This window comes from Pristis pectinata, chromosome 37, assembly GCF_009764475.1.
Source record: "Pristis pectinata isolate sPriPec2 chromosome 37, sPriPec2.1.pri, whole genome shotgun sequence".
NCBI classification, from domain to species: domain Eukaryota; kingdom Metazoa; phylum Chordata; class Chondrichthyes; order Rhinopristiformes; family Pristidae; genus Pristis; species Pristis pectinata.
The window spans coordinates 8,191,048-8,214,525 of NC_067440.1; the positions used below are offsets into that span (position 1 = coordinate 8,191,048).

The following is a 23,478-nucleotide window of genomic DNA, read 5'->3' on the forward strand; positions in this document are numbered from 1 at the left end:
GGCCGCCGCAACCGCCCGCCCGCCGCTTCGCGCCATTTCCCTTCGAACGGCCGCCCGCCGGCGGGGCGTCGTCTGCGCATGCGCGGGGGGCGGGAAGAAGGACGGGCCAATCATCGTTGGCTCTGCCCACGCATGCGCTTTGGGCGCGGACGGACCCCCCTCGCCTGTCCCACGTGACCTCGCTGCCTCTGCGCCTGCGCAGTGCGAAAGCCGCCTGGTGGCACATGGTCCTGGGGGGGGGGGGGGGGAGACATTAATTGTTAATTAATTTGAAATTTGGAAAATTTACACAACCCCCGCCCTAAAGATCCCAAAGGACTGCTGCAGAATAATAATCCCCACTTTCTTGGTGAATAATTATCCTTTAACTAACATTACAAACAGATTATGTGGTTTATGGGATCTTCCCGTGCACAAATTAGCTATCATGCCTCCCACGCCGCACTAAACAGTGGATTATTTTTAAAGTACCTAACTGGCTGTAAAGAAACTTTCAGGTACACCCTGATGGTAATATAGTGTTAGGCAATTCTGTAACTCCAAGAGATCCATATGAAGAAGTGGCTTTCTTTCCCCACCACCACCACAAGGCAGGGCTCTGAAGACACCAGGGACTGCAGATATCGTTTGTTGCTCCAGATTCCAATCTGCTGGAGGAATTCAGTGGGTCAGGCAGCATCTGGGAAGGAAGGAATTGTCAAAACCCTGCATCATCCGAAACGTTGACAATTCCTTTCCTCCCTGGCTCGACCCACTGATTAAGATCAAGGCAGAGTTCCTCCAAAGTTGTTTAGTGGACGCTGAACATTGCATGGTGGGTGTCACCTTTGGCTTCTGATTTCAAGCCTCACTCCAGCTCATGATTTGTGCAGTGCTGAGCAAGTAGAGTTGTCAGATGAAACTTCCATCAAAGTGAAAACCAGTCTATCTGCCCACAGGAATTCCAAATGGTCCATGTCAACTGTCATGCCCTACATAACCCTTCTCTCACCATCTCAACCAGTCAATATCTCTCTCCTTCCATTCCCAACCCAATGTACCGATACAGCTTCTCCCCAACATTCAAAAATTAACAATACCAAAAATACAGCAATGCTACAACACTATTCTATCAGCATGCCTGTTGACACCTTCAATGTTAAATTCCCAGTATATTAACCACTCATTACCTCAATACTGTTACTGATATGAAATGCCTGCTGTTTTTACCTAAATACAATCAACATGAACTTCAATGTTTTAAAAGCTTTTTCTGAAATGCTGAGAAATGCTGATAAAAGGCGCTAAATGAAAGTACTGCTTTTCCTTCACACAAATCCTCAACATTATAAACACTTTAATCTTTAAGAACTGATTTTGAAAATTGTAAATTGTTAACAGTCAACATTGTAAAGAAATCTTGAGCTTTAATTTAAAAATATATAACTGGTAATATAACAAATAATAATCCATATTAAAATTGACAACACACATTAAAGAGGTTAGTGGTTCAAAGATAACAGAGTTTCACCAAAATGGTAGCAAAAAAAAGTAGAACAAGTAAGATGAAAACACATTTGTTGTACTCTTCAGGGTGAGAGAGAATTGTGCCAGAGAATGAAGCACTTCCCATTATCCTGTTGTCAAACATCAATTACACAGATCAGGATCATCCAGGACAAAATGCAGAGAAGCTCCTTCCACAATGTTTTGCAGACATGTACTCCAAATGGCACCTTTCTCACTGATTTAGCACTGCTCAGTGAGACCGCCAATTAGCAGCAGCTTCATGATCAAGGCCCAATCCAATTCAGAATTAGAATCAGAGTTGCTGGATTAATTTTACATTGCAACTGGCAGACATGCCTTGGTAGGACATCCCAGAAAGGTCCAACCCATTGTGTCACCAGCTCCCTGAATTATTGCATTCCCACCATTTTCTGGTGTCTGGAACCAGTTAGCTGATGTATTCATCCCTAAACCAATTTGGTACTTAAACCATAAATTCAGAGATTACCATTATTTTGGTTTCCTGATCTAATATCACTTTAGGTATTCTGGAGATAAATTCTGAAAACTCAAAAGAAAAATCTGCATGGTGCTGGAAATTTGCAATGAACAACAGGAAATGCTGGAAACACTCAGCAGGTCAGGCAGCATCTGTGGTGAGAGAGAGCGAGAGAGCTGGATGGATAGAGACAGAACTAACCTTTCAGGTCAAAGATCTTTCATCAGAACTTCGTTTCTCTTTCCACGGATGCTGCCCAACTTGCTGGACATTTCCAGCATTTTCTGGAGAGAAATTCCACCTGATGAGCTCTTGTAAATGACTTTGGAACATTTTGCAGCATTGAAGGCACCATTCAAAGACAACTGCTAAAGTTGTAACACTGAGCATTTAACTGTCGCTCATACAGAAAGAACAATGAAAAATAGCCTCCTTGAGTTGGAAATAAATTAGAGATGGAATCTAAAACAGATAGCAACAACTGCCATCGAGTGAATTGCAACATTTTACCTGCACTCTCGATGGTGAACAATACTAAGAATTGCCCATGTAATTGACACCAGGGCTTTTTCTGTAATACTTTGGCAGGTTGGCAAGTGAGCGTGCCTCATACCTTGAATCTGGACGTTAAGCCCCTAATTCCATTAAAGCACGTTCTCTGCAAAAGCTGAATGTTTAGATTCTGATCACTGTTCACAAGGGAGGGCAAGCTCTACTAGCATTGTGGTCAGCATTATTTCTTCCACACCAAAAACACAATCATCTGACCATTCACATTTGCTGTTTCAGGGAGCTTTTCCGATTGCAGATTGGCTCTCGCATAACAGCAGTGAATGGACTTCAATTGTAACTTCTTGAGTTAAATTAAGCCAATTTTTAAGCAGTGATTGGTCCCTCATGGCAACTTTTTGATCCACATCGACGATTTACTCCTGTTATATGGAGGTTAAGTGTAGTATCCACATTACCCTCTCTCTAGGTCATGCCTGGGAAAACATTAATAGATGTCCATTCTCCCAGGGGCATGGCTTGGATCAGCAAGTCGGTGGCTGGTTAATAACGAGAACTGCATACCAAAATCCTACTTCCTTTTATTCTTCTTTGATCTGTTTAAAAGGCAAGCTCGAGATTTGGAAAGGGGCTTTTCATAGCACTATTACCTCACTGATGGGCAAATCCTGGATTAGAACACCAAGAACAGCTCACATCAGAGAGTTAAGACATTACTGGCTTCAAAAAAAATCCTAAGAATTCAGAAGCAGCTCAGGATGAGACTAGCCTGATTTAGGCATTGCACATTTCTGTTCTAAATTTAACACGCTTTGCCTTCCTTGTGGTTTGTTGTGACTGCAAAATTGATCAGGGATCATAAATACAATTTGGGATGATTTTTACAAGGGATCTAATAAATACATGTAGACTTTTCACGCAGAACAAGCACTCCTGCTGCTTTCTGAGCCACTGCTGCTAGGCCTCCCACTGCTTCAGCTTCCGATAAAGGTCAAAGCATGAAGCCGCTGGTTTTGGCTGCGGCTGCACCTTCAGCGTTGGCAGGCCATCCACGGAGAGGTGGGGGTCCTCCATCAGCAGCTCTGAGGCATTGTAGAACACCATCAGGTCAGGAGCTTCTACACCAACTGTGTGCTGAAAGAGCAAAACATAAATCAACTCTTCTTGCAAATTTGGCACCTTTTATTGGCTGGAAGAACTTGTACTTTACTTTCTCCATTACCATTGTATTTTATTTTAAATGCATTCTCAAAATGCAGATGTCATCGGTAAGGCCACTATTATTACTCCATACCAAATGAGGGGCTTGTTGGGATTCATAGAGCATAGAAATGGGTCCTTCGGCCCAACTTGTCCATGTTACCTTCCTCAGTTGGTCCCATTTGCCTGTGTGACCCATATTCCTCTACACCTTTCCTCTCCATGTACCTGTCTAAATATCTCTTAAATGTTGTAATTGTACCCACCTCCACCACTTCCTGTGGCATTTTACAATTACTTTTTAATTCCAGATTTATTTAACGGTAGTGTAGAGGGCAGGCACAGTAGTGTAGCAGCTAGTGCAATCCTATTACAGCACCAGCGAGCCGGGTTCAATTCTGGCCGCTGTCTGTCAGGAGTTTGTACGTTCTCCCCGTGTCTGTGTGGGTTTCCTCCGGGTGCTCCGGTTTCCTCCCACATTCCAAAGACGTACGGGTTAGGAAGTTGTGGGCATGCTATGTTGGCGCTGGAAGCGTGGCGACACTTGCAGGCTGCCCCCAGAACACTCTATGCAAAAGACGTATTTCACTGTGTGTTTTGATGTACGTGACTAATAAAGATATCTTGTCTTAATTGTCTCACCTGTCATGGCAGGATTTAAACATACAAAATAGAAGCATTCAGCCACTCACACTTGGTCCAAAATTAATGGGGATTATTTACCTCAGCTTTCCTGAAGCACACCCATATTCCTCGATTTTCTTTAATACCCAACAAGCTATCAATCTGTCTTGAATAAACTCAGCAACCAAACCTCCACAGTCTTGCTGGGCAGAGAATTCCGAAGTTTCAGTAACCACTGGGTGACTTTGTTGGTTTAATCTCTTTTCACAGATCAATCCCCTTCCTCCCAGGAATCAATTTGGTGAATTCATTTCCAAATTAGCAGTGTGGTCCTCCAGTAACGTAACCACTACAATCAGACATTACTACTGAATCCAGCAAGATCCTACCATAGATACTTCCAGTTTTCTTTGTAATCACTGGCATTTTATCCTTCAAAGGTGAACAAATATTACCATAGAACAATACGGCACAATACAGGCCCTTCAGCCCACCATGTTGTGCCACCCTTTAAACCACACCTATGACTATCTAACCCCTTCCTCCCACATATCCCTCTAACTTAAATTCCCCCATATGCTTATCTAACAATCTCTTGAACTTGTCCAATGTATCAGCCTCCACCACCACCCCAGGCAGTGCATTCCATGCACCAACCACTCTTTGGGTGAAAAATTACACACAGAATAAACTCATTACCTTTCTGTCAATTAGTTTCCTTCTTGTCAGACTTTTATGATACCATCTCTCTTTCTTAATCCTTGTCTGTACAATTTTTTGCACTGACGGCTTTCTGTGACATAATTGGCTGTAAAGTACTTTGTGACCCAAGGCCTCGAAAGGTGCTATCTTAATGAAAATATCTCAAATCTTTTTACATTGTTGTAAATCTTTTTAAATGTTCTGCTTTAATTGTTTTGAGAATTCTCAGTGCTTTTTATGTTTTGCCCAGGATTACTATTCTTCTTGGCCTTTAAATTTTATACCCCATGTTATTTTAAACATTGACCGTGGTTGATCAAAATCAAATAAAATGCAGATGCTGGAAATGTGAAATAAGATCAAGAAATGCTGGAAATGTGCAGCTGGTCAGGCAGCATCTGTGGAGAGAGAAACAGTCAATATTTTGGGTGGGAGACTCTTCATCAGAAGCATGTTGACTTTGATCATGATCCCTGGAGTGGGTAATAGAACCAGGTGCGTTTCAGCTTGTCACAACAAGCTGAAGGATTACAGGCACTTCAGATCCTGACCTTGGCTGCAAACCTCCCTGTTCCTGCTCGCCAGCTACTCTGATCCCGACTCTTGGGTCTTGCTCTTCACACCAGAGGATGTGATGGTGCTGGTGAGGGAGATTCACCAGCATGTTACCTAGGATGGAGTGTTTCAGTGATGAGGAGAGGTTGGGTTCGTTTTCCCTGGAGCAGAGGAGATTAAGAGGGGACATAATCATGGGGAGGTATATCAAATTATGAGGGGTATAGATAGGGTCGACTGCAGGAAACCTCCCCTCCCACATCAGAGGTAGATAAAACTAGAAGATATTGATTTAGGGTAATGGGAAAGACTTAGAGGGAATCTGAGGGAAACCTTTTTCACCCAGAGAGTGGTGAGTACCCGGAACATACTGCTGGAGAGCGGTGGAAGTAGAGTCACTGACAGTATTTAAGACGTGTCTAGATCTGCACTTGAACCGCCCAGGCGTAGAAGGTTAACCAGTGGTCACTCTGTGGAACTTGGCTGCTGAGATTTCCACATCCCAGAAGTTCTCCTTTGGTTACAAAGTGCACATCTTGAAATTAGGAAAATCCTTTCATTCAGCCGAAAGCAACATTGGCTGCACAAGCTGACTCATTACCTTTTTGTTAACAGGTGCAAAGAGGAGAGAGGGAGGGGTGACATAAGGGCTGGTAGGTGATAGGTGGATCCAGGTGAGATGGGGGATGATGGGCTAAGTGCTGGGAGATGGGATTAATACAGATGGATGCCCACTGGGTTGGCATGGATGTGGTGGGCCGAACGGCCTGTATGTCCCCATGACCCTTCCCAGATATGGACAAAGACCATGTGGATTTAGATACATCCACTCTGCTGCTGTCCAGAGACTGCATCCAAGGGGGGGTGGGAGGGTGTCGTTTCATGCTTTGCAAACCTTGAAATCTATGCAGTAGATTTTTCCCCCAATACTGTGTGCAATGAAATTCTGCACAACACTGACAAAGGACAGATATGAAAGGATGCTTTGGATTTTTTTTTAAATAAAGAGGTCTTCCTTAAATTCCAAAAAGGCCTGGTTGAGATGGATACAAGTATATACAAGTGCAACTTGTACACTGGATTTTACGGTATCACCCCTCCATTATTACTAAAAGAAATCTGGTCATTATTATATCATTGTTTACCAGGGGTCACTGTATGCAACTTGGCTGATGTGTTTTCCACATTTCTAAAGTTTTCCTTTGGCAACAAAGTGCTTTGGGAGTGTTCTGAAATTAGAAAAATCCTTTCAATTGGCCGAAAACAATATCAACTGGAAAAGCTGAGACACTACCTTCTTGCTCTCTGCCCTTGGTTTGACCAGCAGCATTTTCTCCTGAATGGCCGAGTTCAGCACCTCGTCCACAGGCACCTCCAGGCTGACCAGCCCCCTGTAACGCTGCAGATCTTTCGGTACGTTCAGGCCTGCAAGAGAACCAGCAGGTCACGGAGATTCTCATCTGTCCCCTCGGATGCAGACAGCTCAGAGCAGGCTTCAAACCGAATTCCCTCAGCCACGCCTCCTTTAGTTTCAGACTTACTACTGCCTTGCACCCGATGTACAAGATCCCAATACTCCAACCCCCTTGGGATGATGGTGATGGCATATTAGCAGATATTCCACCCATCAATACAATAATATTTCACTGTTTTTAAAATGTTATGCAATAGTATAATACATTTTTCAGTGAACATAGAACACTACAGCACTGGACAGCCCATGATGTTGTGCCAATCTGGATGCCAATTTATACTAAATGTCCTCCTGTGTATCATTCATATCCCTCCACATTCATGGGTCTATCTAAAAGCCACAAACTCCACCAAACTGCCTGCTTCCACTACTACCTCTGGTAACTCATTCTAGGCACCCACCATTCTCTGCATAAAAAAAAACTTGCCCCTCACATCACCCTTGGACTTCCCCCTTCTAACCTTAAAAGCATACCCAGAAGTTTGACATTTCTACCCTGCAGAAAAGATTCTGACTGTCTACCCAATCTGTGCCTCTCAATTTTAAAAACCTCTGACAGGTTTCCCCCTCAGCCTCCGACACTCTAGGGAGAAAAACCCAAGTTTGTCTAACCTCTCCTTATACCCTCTAATCCAGGCAGCATCCTGGTGAACCTCTTCTGCACCCTTTCCAGTCTCCACATCCTTCCTGGAATGGGGCGACCAGAACGGCACACAATATTCCGAGTGCGGTCTGACTAAGGTTTCAAACAGCTGCAGCATGAGTTACTCACTCTTATACGCAACACCCCTACCCCTACCAATGAAGGAATGCCGTAGGTTTTCTTTACCTGGCGAATTTAAAAGGAGTGGGGAACAGAACCAGGCAAGTTTTGGCTTGTCGTAACAAGCACTCCAGATCTTGACCTTGGCTGCAAACCTCCACGGGTTCCTGCCCCCACACAGCAACCCCCCACCCCACCCCAACCCAACCCCCAATTCCAGGTCATTCTCTGGACCCTTAGCTCACACGGTGGACAAATGAATGAGCCTGATATCAAAGCATTCAGATTTCTAAAGCAGTCAGACACTGGAGCAAAAACCAAAACTGGGGAGGAACTCAGCAGGTCGAGCAGCACCTGTGGAGGTGAAGGGACAGTCAATGTTTCAGGTTGTGACCTTGCATCTGGACTGAGGGTGTGGAGGATTACCAAAAGGTCTGGTCATTATTATATGGTTTACCAGTGGTCACTCTGTGCTGTGATTTCCACATCCCATAAGTTCTCCTTTGGCAACAAAGTGCTTTGGGAGCGTGTCCTAAAATTAGGAAAATCCTTTCGTTCGGCCGAAAGCAACATCGACCGCACGAGCTGTTTTGTTAATGGGTATAAAGAGGAGAGAGGGAGGGATGAGATAAGGGCTGGTAGGTGATAGGTGGATCCAGGTGAGGTGGGGGATGATGGGCAGGTGGAGCCAGGAGGGGGAAGTTAAGAGACTGAGGCTGTGGGTGATGTAGAAACATACAAGAAAGAAAATTAACATGGGCGGATGGAGCCAGCTGGATTATTGGCGTTTTATTGTAGCTGGAACTCATCCAAAATTCCCCATATTCTAGCTTTCCCTACTGTGCTCAACAAACTACACTGGCTGCCAGTTGACAATGCCTCAATGTAAAAACCCCCATCGAGTCTCTCCAAGGCCGCCATCTCCGTAACCAACTGCAACAGACAGCCCGGTGGCACAGCGGGCAGAGCCGCTGTCTCACAGCCCCAGCGATCCAGGTTCGATTCCAACCTCCGGCGCGCTGTGTCTTGCGTACGTGTGCACGCTCACACGGAGTTTGCATGTTCTCCCTGTGACTGCGTGGGTTTCCCTTGAGTGCTCCGGTCCCCTCCCACATCCCAATGACGTGCGGGGGTCGGTGGGTTAATTGCCCCTCATGTGCAGGTGGGTGGTAGAAACTGGAGGGGTGGTTGATAGGAAAGAGGGGAGAATAAAATGGGATTAATGTAGGCGGGTGGTTGATGGTCAGGACAGACTCAGTGGGCCAAAGGGCCTGCTTCTGTGCTGTATGACTCCAAGCCTAAATCCTCCAAGGCATCATGCTGGTACAACACTGGCCTCTTCAACGTCTTCGTCTCCTCGACCCTTGGCTCCGAGGTGCCCACACCGCACCTGTCCACCCCTCAGAGGAACGGCATTTCATATTCCGCCTTGAGAGTCTCTAACCTGACGGCATGATCATCGATTCCTCTAACTTCAGGTAACTGCTACCCTCTGTCCCTTCCCTCCTTTTTCCTGATCCCACTGCCCCCCATGTCTTTCCTCTCCCCCATGCCCTGCATCTGCCCATCACCCACACACCCCTCCCACTGGTTCCCCTCCCCACCTTGGTCCAATGTCCTCTCCTATCAGATTCCATCTTCTTCAACCCTCTTCCCAGCTTCTGACATCATTCCCACTCTCCCCCCTCGCTCACCTGCCTATCACCCCCCTCACCTGGATCCACCTATCACCTGCCAGCTCGTCCTCCCCCCCCCACCTTTTTATACCAGCTATCTCCCCTCTTCCTTTCCAGTCCAGATGAAGGGTCTCAACCACACGTTGACTGTCCATTTCCCTCCACAGATGCTGCCCAACCTGCTGATTTCCTCCAGCTCCTTTGTGCATTGCCCCTTGGTGAACACACCGTGTGGGTTTTACCCTTTTACCTTCCGTCACTTTGCCCTCCACACACTGCCGTGTCACCGATGACTTCTTCAGCTGATCAGCCGCGGCTCTCCTTGCGTCGAAGCCCGCTTCCTTCAGCTGCTGCAGCTCCTGCCCCAGTGCCAGGGTGGTGTTGTACTCGGGAACGGCCAGGGGACGGTCCTGGCGATCCTCAGCGCCCCCCAGGAGCCCGGAAAGCTTGACTAGTTTGTTCGCTCTGGCCGGTTTAATTGCTCTATTCTTCCGTGAATTGCTGTGGGATGGTCCTTTATCCTTTCGGTCCGTGGAGAAAACAGAAGATGGGTTGGTTAGCGGTTGGACAATTGAATCGCTGGTCTTGGGATCCAGTTCCAGAGCTGGGTTTACAGGGCTCGCATCTTCTGGCCTGTTATCTGGATCCCCCTGGATTAACCTTTCCCTGTCACAGCTCTTGGACTCACAGACAGTGTCAAAACGAACCTGAAGCAGGAAAGAGATTGTCAAAGCCAAAGTGGAGTTTATTGTCATCTGCACAAGTCCATGTGTGCACAGGTGCAATGAAAAACTCACTCACAGCAACATCACAGGCACATGTATTAGAGACACAACATTCACAAGAAAAACAAATTATACAAGAAAGAACACAATTAGAACAAAAAAAAAATCCATTGCAGTGCAAAGTGGTCATTGTGTTGCTATACCGAGGTGGTGATTAGGGATGTGCCAGTTGGTTCAAGAACCAAATGGTTGAAGGGAAGCAGCTGTTCCTGACCCTGGTGGTGTGGGACTGCAGGCTTCCTCCTGCCTGATGGGAGCTGCGAGAAGATGGCATGGCCCAGCTGGTGGGGATCTTTGATGATGGATGTTGCCTTCTTGAGGCAGCGCCTCCTGTCGATACTACTGACGGTGGGGAGGGATGTACCCGTGATGTACTGGGCCGAGTCCACTACTCTCTGCAGCTTCTTACATTCCTGCGCATTCGGATTGCCGTCCCAGACCATGATGCAACCAGTTAGGATCCTTTCAACAGTACATCTCTAGAAGTTTGTTAGAGTGTTCGGTGACAATCCGAACCCTCTTAACCTTCTAAGAAAGTAAAGATGCTGGCGTGCCTTCCTTGTGATTGCATCTGTGACCTGGGCCCAGGACAGGTCATCTGAGATGTTAACGCTGCAGAATTTAAAGCTGCTGACCTCCAATATAGACTAGTGCATATCTGCCCCTCCTTCCCTTCCTGAAGTCAATAATCAGTCCAGTTTATAATCAGAAAACTCACCAACACTCTATCCCTAATCCTTGCTCTCTGCCATACTTAATTGGTGAGCACTAGTCCCATTATTGTCATAATTAGCGATTCTACCAGTGGGTTAATTTGCTGTGGATTCTACCAGGCCATCTTAATTTAGCATGGGATAGGGGTCTCCATGCTGAAGGTGGGTGTCTCCATTACCTGCCGACGGCCGACTCTCCCACTCACACCTTCATCCGCTGCCTTCTCCTGCTTTTTCAGTATTCCCGTACATTTGCTCATCTTGTCCGGTGTCAGGGAAACATCCAGGTCTGGAACAGAGTCCACCTCAGCCGGCCCCACGAGCAAGGGTCTTGGAGCTGCCCAGATGGGGAGGCTATCCTCGTCCACGTAGTTCTGAGGGGTGTACATCTTTGCTGGGAAGCGCAAGGTGTCACACTTCATCTTCAGTGCCTGCTTATACTGGAGCAGGGACAGGGTCGCTGATGCTCTTGGTGATGTCTCTCGGAACACCAAAGGCAGCCTGTTACAGAGAGGAGCATGAGTGGGCTGAGAATTTACAGTACGGAGGATCGTAGGTGGCACAGTCACGCAGCTGGCAGAGCTGCTGCTTCACAGCTCCAGCAACCTGGGTCCGCTCCTGACTGCCGTTAACTGCATGCCCCCCACCCTCACTACCCTCTCCCTCACTACCCTCCCTTGATCGCATGCCCCCCCTCACTCACTGCCTCACTTCCTTCTTACCCTTTTCCTCCCCACCACTCCTCTCCCTCTTCTTCCCTCCATTTCACTCCCTCACTCTCCTCTCTACTTCACTCCCCCTCCCCACTTCACTCCCTCCACCTTCCCCCTCCTCCCTCCCCACTTCACTCCCTCCACCTTCCCCTCCTCCCTCACATCCTCATTCCCTCCTCCCCTCCCTCTCATTCCCTCCTCCCCTCATTCCCTCCCTCCCCTCCCATTCCCTCCTCCCCTCCCTCCCCCTCATTCCTCCCCCTCATTCCTCCCCTCTCCCTCATTCCTCCCCTCCCTCATTCCCTCCCCTCCCTCCCCCTCATTCCTCCCCTCCTCCCTCCCCCTCATTCCTCCCCCCTCCCTCCCCCTCATTCCTCCCCCCTCCCTCCCCCTCATTCCTCCCCTCCCCTCATTCCCTCTCCTCCCCTCCCTCCCCCTCATTCCTCCCCTCCCTCCCCATTCCCTCCTCCCCTCCCTCCCCCTCATTCCTCCCCTCCTCCCCCTCATTCCTCCCCTCCCTCATTCCCTCCTCCCCTCCCTCCCCCTCATTCCTCCCTCCTCCCTCCCCCTCATTCCTCCCCCTCCCCTCATTCCCTCTCCTCCCCTCCCCTCATTCCTCCCCTCCCTCCCTCCCCCATTCCCTCCTCCCCTCCCTCCCCCTCATTCCTCCCCCCCTCATTCCCTCTCCTCCCCTCCCCCTCATTCCTCCCCTCCCTCCCCATTCCCTCCTCCCCTCCCTCCCCCTCATTCCTCCCCCCCTCATTCCCTCCCCTCCCTCCCCCTCATTCCCTCCTCTCCTCCCTCCCCCTCCCTCAGGAACCTTTGAATCTCCCGCCCGCGGAGGGAGCCGTCAGCCCGTCAGCCTGGCCGCCGGCTCACCGACCCCCGGTTCACCGACCCCCGGTTCACCGACCCCCGGTTCACCGACCCCCGGCCCCGGCCCCCGGCCGCCGGACGTCGACGACGGGAGAAACCGGCGCCAAAAACATTTTCCTTTTATCGTCCTTTTCTTTTATTTCGGCGACGCCCGGATCCGCCGCGCGTGACGTCACGGAGAAGGGCGTGAACATCGACGTGATGGGCAGCGGCCGCAGCGAATCAGAGCGCGCCCCGTCCAGGGTGGCCGACTTGAGTGACAGGAGCATCAGCGACTGGCAAAGCTGACCGCACCTTGCATTTACGTAGCGCCTTGCACACCCCCATCCAGGGCAACATCAATTAACTTCACTTTCAAAGTGTTGTCATTCCTTGCAATGCACGAAACATGGTGGGCAATTTATGCACAGAATGCATTGAGATAATGGAGCAGTGAAACAAATTAAATCGAGCAGGGTAGGTTTAAGGGGAGAAGTTCCTCAAACTGGGGTTGTATTGCATGCAGTTCGGAGGTTCAGGCATGATCTTCAAGACATTGAGAGAACATTGAGGCTGGGGCAGGGGATCCACCGTCAAACTGGAGATTAGAGGCAGGCCTTTCAGGAGAGAGGGTGGCAAAACACTCCTCGATGCAGGAAGTGCCAGAGAGTTAGGGTTCTCGTCCTTAAACAACAATTGATGCTGGACCAATTCTTAATTTTAAATCAGCGATTCAACCAAATGTATCCGTGGATAGGTTCAATGGCTGGGGTATGGAGGAAAAGCCTGGTAAAGAATGGTGTGACCAGTTCGACGGGCTGAATGGCCTCCTCCTGTTGTTTCCACCAGGGTAGGGTCGTTGACTAGTGGAGGCAGACAAAGGGACATGGATAGGAAGGGTTTAGAAGGATATGGGCCAACACAGGCAGATGAGACCAGCTTAAATGGACATCTTGGTCGGCATGGACAAGTTGGGCTGAAGGGCCTGTTTCCGTGCTGTATTATTCTATTCTATGACTGTATATTCTTTAGCGTTTACAGTGAGGGAATTGGTTTATTATTGTCACATGTACCAAGATACAGTGAAAAACTTCCTCTTGCAAGCCGTCCAGACAGATTTGATCTTATTGAAACATCTCCGATCCTGAGGGGCAAACAGATCCGATCTTATTGAAACATCTCAGATCCTGCGGGGACTTGACAGGGTAGACGTGGAGATTTGGAACTGGAATTGGTTTATTGTTGTCACTTGTACCAAGGTACAGTGATCCTCTTTAAAGATATCTTTATCTTAATTAGTCACATGTACATCAAAACACACAGCAAAATTCATCTTTTGCGTAGAGTGTTCTGGGGAGCAGCCCGCAAGTGTCGCCATGCTTCTGGGCCGACATAGCATGCCCGCAACTTCCTAACCCGTACATCTTTGGAATGTTGGGAGGAAACCGGAGCACCCAGAGGAAACTCATGCAGACACAGGGAGAACGTACAAACTCCTTACAGACAGCGGCCGGAAGTGAACCCAGGTTGCTGGCACTGTAAAGCGTTACGCTAACCGCTACACTACCGTACCATGAAAAACCTGTCTTGTATACCAGTCATACAGATCAATTCATTACCGTGGAGAGTCTCAAAGGAGGGAACCAGAGAGTTGCAGGATTAGGGGTGGTCATTTAACACTGAGATGTGTAAAACCTTCACTGAGATGTGAATCTCTGAAATTCTCTGCCCTGGAAAGGCTGTGGAGGTTGGATCATTGCGATCATTTAAAGAGGTGGATGAATTTTTGATAGATTGGGGAACTGAGAGCGATGGAGAATTGGGTCAGAAAAGACATGTCAGATTGAAGCTGGCATCTAATTGAGCACAGCAAGCTGGGATGTCTTCTCTAAAGTCTGCACACCCTCCCTCCCCAACCCTGATTTGATACCCTCATTGACCCCCACAGGAGGAGAGAGGCCTTTATCGCAGCATGCAGCTCAAGATTTGATTTCCATTGGTCTTGGAGAAGTGGAGACGAGCAGGAATGTAGATCCTGTATCCCTGACTGTTGCAGACCGAGGCGAGGTATCATCAGCACTTTTCATTTCCACACTCTGTGCGACGTGCTCCCGGTTTCCCTGTGACTGAGAGGCAAAAGGTCGTTGGTTGCTTCCAAACAAAATCCACCAATTTCAGCAGGTCATCAGGTCAGTTGTGTGGAGGTGAATTGTGAGTGGAAGTGCCCAGGGAAACTTTCTTGCAGGTTTGATTTCACCAGTGGTTGCGAACCCAGGCAAAGCTAATTTGTAGGTGTGTTTCGTACGCTGTGAACGGGCATGAATGGATCCAGTTTCTCGGCTTTGGTTGATACAGTGGCACAGTGGGTAGAGCTGCTGCCTCACAGCTCCAGAGATCCCGGTTCGATCCCGACCTCCGATGCTGTGTGTGTGTGTGTGTGTGTGTCTGTCTATCTGTGGAGTTTGCACGTTCTCCCTGTGACCGCGTGGGTTTCCCCTACGGGTGCTCCGGTTCCCTCCCACGTCCCAATGATGTGTGGGGTCGATGGGTTAATCGCCCGCTGTAAATTGCCCTCCAAGTCTGGGGGGAGTTGATGGGAATGTGGAGAGAATGAAACAGGATCGGTGTAAGTGGATGGTTGATGGTCGGCATGGACTGGGTGGGCTGAAGGGCCTGTTTCCATGCTGTATCTCTGTATGACTCTCTATTTGGTGAGAGAGCCAGTCAGGCCTGTGAAATTCAGGAACGATCTGATATTTTTCTGGTCCACAGCCCTGCTGCACAACAGGAAACCATTCAACGTTTTGTGCCTTGTTTTTTTGCATCAGAAACTTCTCACAGAGGGTGGCAAATCCCTGGAATTCTGTACCCCGTAGGGTTGTGGTGGCTGGATCACTGGGGGTCCTTTGAGAGGTGAATGTTTGAAAGTTGGGGGATTGGGAACTGGCACAGGAGATGAGGCCTGGGGCAGATCAGGTGTGGTAGGGTAGGCTTGATGGGCTGAATGGTCCTACTCCTGCTCCCATTTTCTTAAGAATAGGCCCTTTGGCTCCTTGTGCCTGTTCTGCCACCTACTACGATCAGGCTGGTTATTTTTGGGACTCAGTTTCTGCTGCTAACGCCATATCTCCCCTAATTTACACAGAGAGTGGTTGATATCTGGCATGTGCTGCCAGAGGAGGTGGAGGAGTCAGGTACAATTACTGCGTTTAAGAGGCATTTAGATAGGCACTTCAGTGAGGCCTAGGAGGACACGGTCCTAATGCCAGGAAATGGGATCGCTGTGGATAGGCAGAAAGGGTGGCATGTTCGTGATGGGATGAAGGGCCTCTTTCTGTGCTGTACACGTGTGGTGTGAAGGGTCATGGCTGTCACGTGACACCATTAGGCACACCACCGTCAATCAAGGTCTGGCTCCACCCACCCATTAGTGCACGTCCTTGACCATTGGCTCCTGTACACACCTTTGTACCTAGCCGTGAATCATTGGACTGTTTGAATTACCTGGGCTGGACCACCCAGCCCTCCAGAACTATAAAGAATGCCACATGTGTGTGGTTCTCTTTCTTTTGATTGCTCCATTAATCGAAACCATGCCAAAGAGACCATTGGTAAGAGTGTGCACTTCACAGGGGTTAGGAGTGTCCTAAGTAGATTCCCGGGAGAGTAGAGCGATGCTTGCACTGCCTCCGGGGGTGGGGGGGTGGTCAGGCACGGTATTATTTCTTCCCTGATCATTTGTAACCCGTTTGGTGTATGTGTGTGTGCGCACCTCACCCTCGTTGTGATTTCCCCATGTTCGCAATCACCTGTGTGTGTGCGCAGCGAGTGCGCATCCGTTCCCGTTCATTCTGTCCCGCGGTTGTCTTTGTGAATAAATCATTTTAAACTCCAAAGACTGTGTCCAGAGTCCTTGCCCTTTCAGACCTCAAAAAACCTTTCTCACAACAACACGACATCCACTGATTTCTGTCCCGAATACACTCCGTGACAGAGCTTCCACCGGTCTTCTTGGGTGGAGAATTCCAAGATTCACCCCCCTCTAGGTCCTCCCCTTCATATTGCTTCTACCTGCAAACTCCACCAAGCATCACCTGGGTTTAAACGAATGCTATGTTGGCATTCATTTCGAGAAGGTATAATGTATAAAAGTAAGGAGGTGTTGACGAGGCTCTATGGGGCACTGGTGAGACCTTATTTGGAATACTGTGTGCAGTTTTGGGCCCCTTATCTTAGGAAGGATGTGCTGATATTGGAGATGGTTCAGAGAAGATTTACGAGGATGATTCCCGGAATGAAAGGGCTTACATACGATGAGTATTTGTCGGCTCTCGGACTATACTAACTGGATACAGAAGAATGAGAGGGGACCTCATAGAAACATTTCGAATGTTGAAAGGACTGGACAGAGAAGATGTGGCTAAGCTGTTTTCCTTGGTGGGCGAGTCCAAGACTAAAAGGCACCATCTTAGAATTAGAGGGTACCCATTTAGAACAGAGATGCAGAGAAATTTCTTTAGCCAGAGGGTTGTAGATTAATGGAATTCTTTGCCACATACAGCTGTGGAGGTCCAATCATTGGGGGTGTTTAAGGAAGAGATTGATAGGTATCTAATTAGTCAGGGTATCAAGGGATATGGGGAAAAGGCCGGGAATTAGGGCTAGATGGGAATAGTCTAGTTTAAGCTTATGGTGAGGTAGCGGAGCAGGCACGATGGGCCGAATGACCTACTTCTGCTTTGTCTTGCAATCTTGTGAACTTTATAATATAAAATGAAATATAAATTTCATTCAACGAATCACGAGCAAGTGAGCAGGAAGCCAGGAACAGCACTAGGCCACCTGTCAGCCTATTTTACCAGCAGACGATCAAGAACGGAGGGCAAATCCAATACAATTATATTTTTTTATTGTGAATTTATATTAATTAAAATATTTAATAGCAAAGCCTCTTCAATATACTTTGTCTTTTAATCTCTCATAGAAAGTGCTGGCTCTGGAGGGAGAAGGTGGGAGACGGGCAGTGGTTGCTGGGACCAGAACAAGCGCCCAGCGATGCTTTTGATGATTTTGAAATCCATCCTCTCCTCCCATCCCCCTCCCAGCAAAAATGGAGTTGTTATTCAACAAAAATCCAGGTAGTTGATCGCTCCTTGAGCCCTATTTGAATTGCAGAGAGAGGGAGGCTTTGCTGGGGTTGAGGAGACCTGATTGCCTCTAGTCACTCGACAAAGCCTCACTGGCATCTCTGTGCAAGTGGTCCCCACCCTGATCTCGTGACGCCTGGCTGTTGCTTGGGAATATTACACCATCCCTTCCTTCGTCAAGTCCTCATTATGCCCAGCGTTGCAACTGCCCTCTCTGGTCCTTTGCCTGCTGAGATTAGACCTGGATATTCAACCAACAAACCCCACTCGCCCTGCTCTTCTTCATTAGGTGGTGAAGAGAGCAGGATTATTTAACCCTCTGCTCACCTGTGGGTGAATGGGGCAGGAGGAAGGGAGGAGGAATGAGAGGAGGGTTGAGGGACGGAGGTGCGTACCTTTGTTCTGCAACACTGGGGGCATAGGTGGTGGGGATAAGGGGCTGGAACTAGAAGATGGGTAGGGGGTGACAGTGGAGGAGACTGGACGAACCACAATCACCGACCTGGCCACCATGGGGAGCCTCTGAGCTCGTTCCCTCCATTTGGGTGGTCTGTCCACTGATCGCAGACCCCCACACCGACCTGCAAGGTGAAGCCCACCCGCCTCTATCAGCTCAGGGACTGACTGCAGGGGTCAGGGGTGAAAAAGGATGCATTCCACTGGACTCAACCACAGTTTAAGTCAGAACACTTGGGGGGGGTGGGTGGGGGGGCGGAAAGACCCCCCTTACTGGAGTGCTGGTTAAGATATCAGGACGTCCCAAAGGTTCTGTAGGAACTAGCAGCTGATTGAACAGTTGAGGTCCCTTCTGCTCTAGGTGTGGAGGGTGGGTGGGGGAGTGTTGCAGCAGTTACCCGCTCTTCCTTGAAATACAGAGAGGAACTGAGGGAGAACGCTGCTGGTGACTTGCGACCACCTCGTCAGGGTTGTCCTGCCCAAGTCAAACCTCTTGACGCAAGGGCAAGAGTGACACGAACAAGGGACACAGAGCTGGATGGGGAAGGAGGTTGGTGTGGGTAGTGTCAGAGAACGTGGGGAAGGGGGGAGGGAGGGAGGGAGGGAGGGGGAGGGGGAGGGAGCAGAACCAATTCCAAACTTTCAGATATTTTGGATGTTCTGAATTTAGTTTTATTTCCAATTCTGCTTCCCTCTTCCCCCAACTAGCACCGACCCTCCAAGATTGGGACCCCGAGACTGATGTCAGGGGTCACGATCCCTGCTGGGGCCACAACCCCTCCTACCTGTGCTGCTAGAAGCTTATGGAGTTATGCTACCATCCTGCCTACAATAACTATTTCCGTCTCTATGTGCTTTGATTCATTTTTTCCTTTCCTCGTGACTAGAAATAGATCAAAAGATTGCTTTGTTCTTAAAACTTTTAAAAAAAATAGGAAACAACTTGTTAAGATTTTGGGTTCTGCTTTTCTCCGAGTGTCGAGGTGGGAGGGGCTGTCAGGGGCCGGGGTACAGTCAGACGTGCAAACCGATGGCGAGTGTGGGAAATAATCTACCCGCTGGACCCAGCCAACAGGTTTCTTGTGTCAAGAGGCCAAGTGGTCTCAGTTTCCTGATTGTTTGGGCGATGGTTTGAGGGTGACAGACCCGTCCAAGGGCATTGGGTTGTCGGGGGGGTGTGGGAGATTCACCGAAGCCACCGGTCCTGACTTCTGTGTCACCCCCCACACGCACACGCGGGACACCACCACGGGCAATGACCGCGGATGCTGGGCTTCTCTCCCCGCACAGATGCGTGTTGTACGCCCAGGACAAGCCGCCACAGGAGATGACCGCGGATGCTGGGCTTATCTCCCTGCCCACCCCAAGGGTATCCTCACACCGTGCCCGCTGAACAGCCCCCCACCTCCTCCTCCCCCGCTCCCGACGAGCCGGGTCGCCGGCGGCTAGTCAGAACTGCGTGGGCAGAGTCCGTGTGCTGCCAGCGGCCATTGCTTACGGTGGGGATGGCGCTGGCCAGGGTGCAGGTCTTGGGCTTGGGCGGCCAGTCGGGGTCGAGCAGCAGCTCTCGGGCCAGGGCGCCGGTACCTGTCCTTCGGGGGGCGTCCTCCCCGGCCCCACCCCCTGCTGGGCGGTCTGGCTGGATCCGGGTCCGGCTACACACAGGGAGAACAACACAACACAGCACGTTTTAGAGGGGCACCGAGGGACGGACAGGCACAACGTGCTGATGGGAACTGGTGTCCCGTGACACAGGGGCGGGAGGGGAGACACACAGGGGGAAGAGTCACGGGAGAGGGTGGGGGGAGGGAGCTCGAGGGGCTCGAAGGAGGGCGAGGGGAGGGGAGACCAAGGCGTCAGAGGCAGGGGAAGGGAGAGGGCACGTCTTTGCCACACGCGCACCTTGAACCAAACCATACACAGACAAACCCCGGTCCCCACGGTGTACTCAGCACTCACCTGTGTGTCGATACCAGAGACTGGACACTCGTTGGTGCCCCGGCACACACCCTCAGCCACCGGACACTGCAGTCACAGATGAAATTCTGCCAGGAAGCAGCAAAAAAAACAGAAAACGCACGATGAAGGGCACTTGGTTTCCGCTGGTTGGTCCCGCTCCCCTCCTCTCCACGACGGTGCTGATCCTCGCTGGGGAAACGAGGGAGACAGAGAACCACAGCACCCCTCCTCGGTCCACCAGCCACACCTCGAACATGCAATGTCCACAACAACACGCCACAGCCTCTACCCACCCGTGCTTCACCATGTCAGGCAGTAGGTACTTGGGAACAACACAGTCTAAACTGAACCCCACCCCAACTTGGAAATATGTTGCCGATCCTTCATCATAGCTGGGTCAGAATCCTGGAACTCCCCAGTGTGGGAATACATTGTAGTGACACCACCTGGCATGGAAACAGGCCCTTCGGGCCCATCGAGTCTGTGCCAACCATCAACCACCCATTTACACCCATCCCGTTTTATTCTCCCAACATTCCCGTCAACTCCTCCCAGATTCTACCCCCACCCCCACTCACCCACACACTAGGGGAACAAGTTACAGCAGCCAGTTAACCCACTGACTCGCACATCGTAGGGATGTGGGAGGAAACCGGAGCACCCAAAGGAAACCCTTGCAGTCACAGGGAGAACCTGCAAACTCCACACACACACAGCACCAGAGTTCGGGATCAAACCTGGGTCTCTGGAGCTGTGAGTAGCGACTCTACCTGCTGTGTCACCCAGGTGCAATTTCCAGAAAAAAAATCTACTCAACCATAAAATTAAACTCCAACCCATTTTCACTGTGGTTGGAAATAAAACAAATCTCAAAGATACCATCGATCTGGACAAGGATGAAACAGGAGATATTAATCAAAAATAGGATACGAGGGCAATACTAGGCAAGGCATTTGGTTAAAGTACAGGACAGGGCCAACCTCTGCTTAATGTCGAACCCAGGTCTTTGGCTGTGAAGCAGTGGCTTTACCCGCTACACCACTGTGCCGCCCTTTTATATCCACAGATTAACTCAATTTCCCTCCATCCTGGAGGTTTGACTGACTTACCCCAGCAATTACCACTTACAGATAAGTGATTCACCCACCCAGCCAGCCGATCCCAGGAACCTTGACCCTCTCTGTCTATCAATCTCTTGTAACTCAGGCCCCCATGTCCAGGCAACATCCTGGTAAATCTTTTCTGCACTCGTTCTAGTTTAATAACATCTATCCTATAACAGGGTGACCAAAACTGTCCAAGTGAGGCTTCACCAACATCTTGTAGAACTGCAACATAACTTCCCAACTCCTGTACTCAGTGTCCTGACTGATGAAGGCCAGTGTGCCGAACCCCTTCACCACCCTCTCTCCGTTAGACACTGCTTTCAGTGAGCCATGCACTTGCACTCTGAGGTCCCTCTGTTCCATAACACTTCCCAAGTTCACTGTTCAAATCTTACACTGGTTTGATCTTCCAAAATGCAGTACTACACAATTACCTGGATTGAAATCCATTTGACAATCCTCACCTGTGGGATGTGGGAGGAAGGGGTTAGATAGTCTTAGGAGTGGTTTGAAGGTCAGCACAACATGGTGGGCCGAAGGGCCTGTATTGTGCTGTATTGTTCTATGGTTCTACTCCCCCAATTCCACCGGGAGCAGCCTTGGATTCTACACTCACCTCCACCAGAAAAGAAAGGGCTAGGTTGGCCAGGATTAAAAGCAGCATCTTATTCCGCCAATCCAGGGGTACGCAGACCAGCTGGGAGGGAGAAAGACGGAGAGTTCGATCATCAGGTCACCACAACAATCTTTTTTTAAAACTTTTGTTCCCTCTGCTCCCTCCACTCCTCCACCATTAACACCCCACCATGCAGGGCTCCAAATGAAACAAGATCTGATCTTCCCTCTCTGAAACCAATTCTATGATCTGTCTCACTACTCACCTTGAGGCTGTCAACTGACATCCGATACAAGGGCACCTGCAGCAAGGTTCACACAGGATGGCGATTGAAAGGTCACATTTCCTATTAACCTCCCCACTCCTCCCTTCCTCCCCCTACTGACTCCCCAACATCACAGATCACAAGCCTGACAAGGTGGGCCAAGAGGAACAACTTCTGCCTAGAACAGAGTCACACAGCAGAGAAACAGGCCCTTGCGATTATCCATGGTCTCACTGAACAGTGGAGCGACCTTGGCACAAAACAACATGTCACCCATCAAACGCAGAGGAGGTGACTTTTTTTTCTCCCCGAGGATCGTGAGTCTTTCGAACTCTCTTCCTCAAAGGGCTGTGGAAGCAGAGCCTGAATATTTTGAAGCTAGAGGTAGATGGATTCTTGACAAGGAAGGGGATGAAAAGTTACCAGCGGTAGACAGGAATGCAGAGTTAAGGTTACAGTCAGAACAGCGCTGATCTGATTGAACGGCAGGGCAGGCCTGAGGGGCTCCTGCTCCCAATTTGTACATTCATACGGTTTTCCACCTCAACATGCTCCACTGTACCGTTCAGAAGTAGGATAGTTGAATAAGTTTATGTGCCTCTTGCACTGGGAGTTGGGTTTGAATGAAGCCTCAGTAGGACTGGTAAGCATAGAAAAATGAGGGGTGATCTTACAAAGCTGTATAAAATCATCAGGGGCATAGATAGGAGTGGTCATGTTCTTCAGATGAAAGATGAACGTCTGCCGAAACAAATCTTCTACCCCCAGCTTAAAGTAGGCTATTGTCCAACAGAAGAGATTCAAAGACGTCTTAAAAGCCAATATGAAGAAATGTAACATTGACATCAACAATTGGGCAACCAATGCCAAGGACAGGAAACTCTGGCAAACCATCATCCGAGAAGGAACAGCAACTTTTGAAGCCGACAGATGTGCAGAATTAGAGGAAAAGAGAAGAAAATGGAAGGAGAGGCAGCAAGAACCAAAGGCCGATCTGCCATCTGGAACCACCTGTCCTGAACGCGGAAGAACTTTCAGAGCCAAGATTGGACTCATAAGCCACTTTGAGAGCCCATAAACAGATCAACGGAATGAAGACCATCATCCTCGACCTTGAAGGATAGCCATGACGACGATATAGGGTGAATGCACTTTATCCCAAGGTTGGCGAATCAAGAACTAGAGGGCATATGTTTAAGGTGAGAGGGAGAGATTTAATAGGAACTTGAGGGGAAACTTTTTGTTACACAAACAGTAGTACCTATGTGGAATGAGCTGCCAGAGGAAGTGGTTGAGGCAGGTACAATAACATTGAAGAGACAGTTGGGCAGGTACATGGGTTGGAAAGGTTTAGAAGGTTACGGGCAAAATG

General features: G+C 49.2%; 2 protein-coding genes across 5 annotated transcripts in view; both read right to left on the reverse strand.

Annotated features, from left to right (window-relative positions):
- Positions 1 to 1,319: 1,319 nt before the first annotated feature.
- On the reverse strand, positions 1,320 to 12,754 carry ppp1r35 (protein phosphatase 1, regulatory subunit 35). Of its 4 annotated transcripts, none has more exons than XM_052044651.1 (5): positions 12,631 to 12,754; positions 11,169 to 11,490; positions 9,742 to 10,198; positions 6,873 to 7,003; positions 1,320 to 3,631 (listed from the first exon to the last, which is right to left on the reverse strand). In XM_052044651.1, the coding sequence occupies exons 2-5, from the start codon at positions 11,409 to 11,411 to the stop codon at positions 3,455 to 3,457; spliced, it is 1,008 nt and encodes a 335-aa protein (XP_051900611.1). In that variant the 5' UTR covers positions 11,412 to 11,490; positions 12,631 to 12,754; the 3' UTR covers positions 1,320 to 3,454. The 4 variants fall into 4 exon arrangements, with proteins under 4 accessions (XP_051900611.1, XP_051900608.1, XP_051900610.1 ...); XM_052044648.1 differs by having other exon boundaries at positions 12,523 to 12,749; XM_052044650.1 differs by having other exon boundaries at positions 12,616 to 12,742.
- Positions 12,755 to 13,682: 928 nt separating this feature from the next.
- LOC127586509 (polyamine-transporting ATPase 13A3-like) overlaps positions 13,683 to 23,478 on the reverse strand; it is a 47,374-nt gene continuing 37,578 nt past the window's right edge. Inside the window, 4 exon segments of the mRNA XM_052044522.1 lie at positions 13,683 to 14,683; positions 19,659 to 19,815; positions 20,120 to 20,205; positions 21,842 to 21,922. Coding sequence (XP_051900482.1) covers positions 14,537 to 14,683; positions 19,659 to 19,815; positions 20,120 to 20,205; positions 21,842 to 21,922 — 471 coding nt within the window. The 3' untranslated portion in view covers positions 13,683 to 14,536.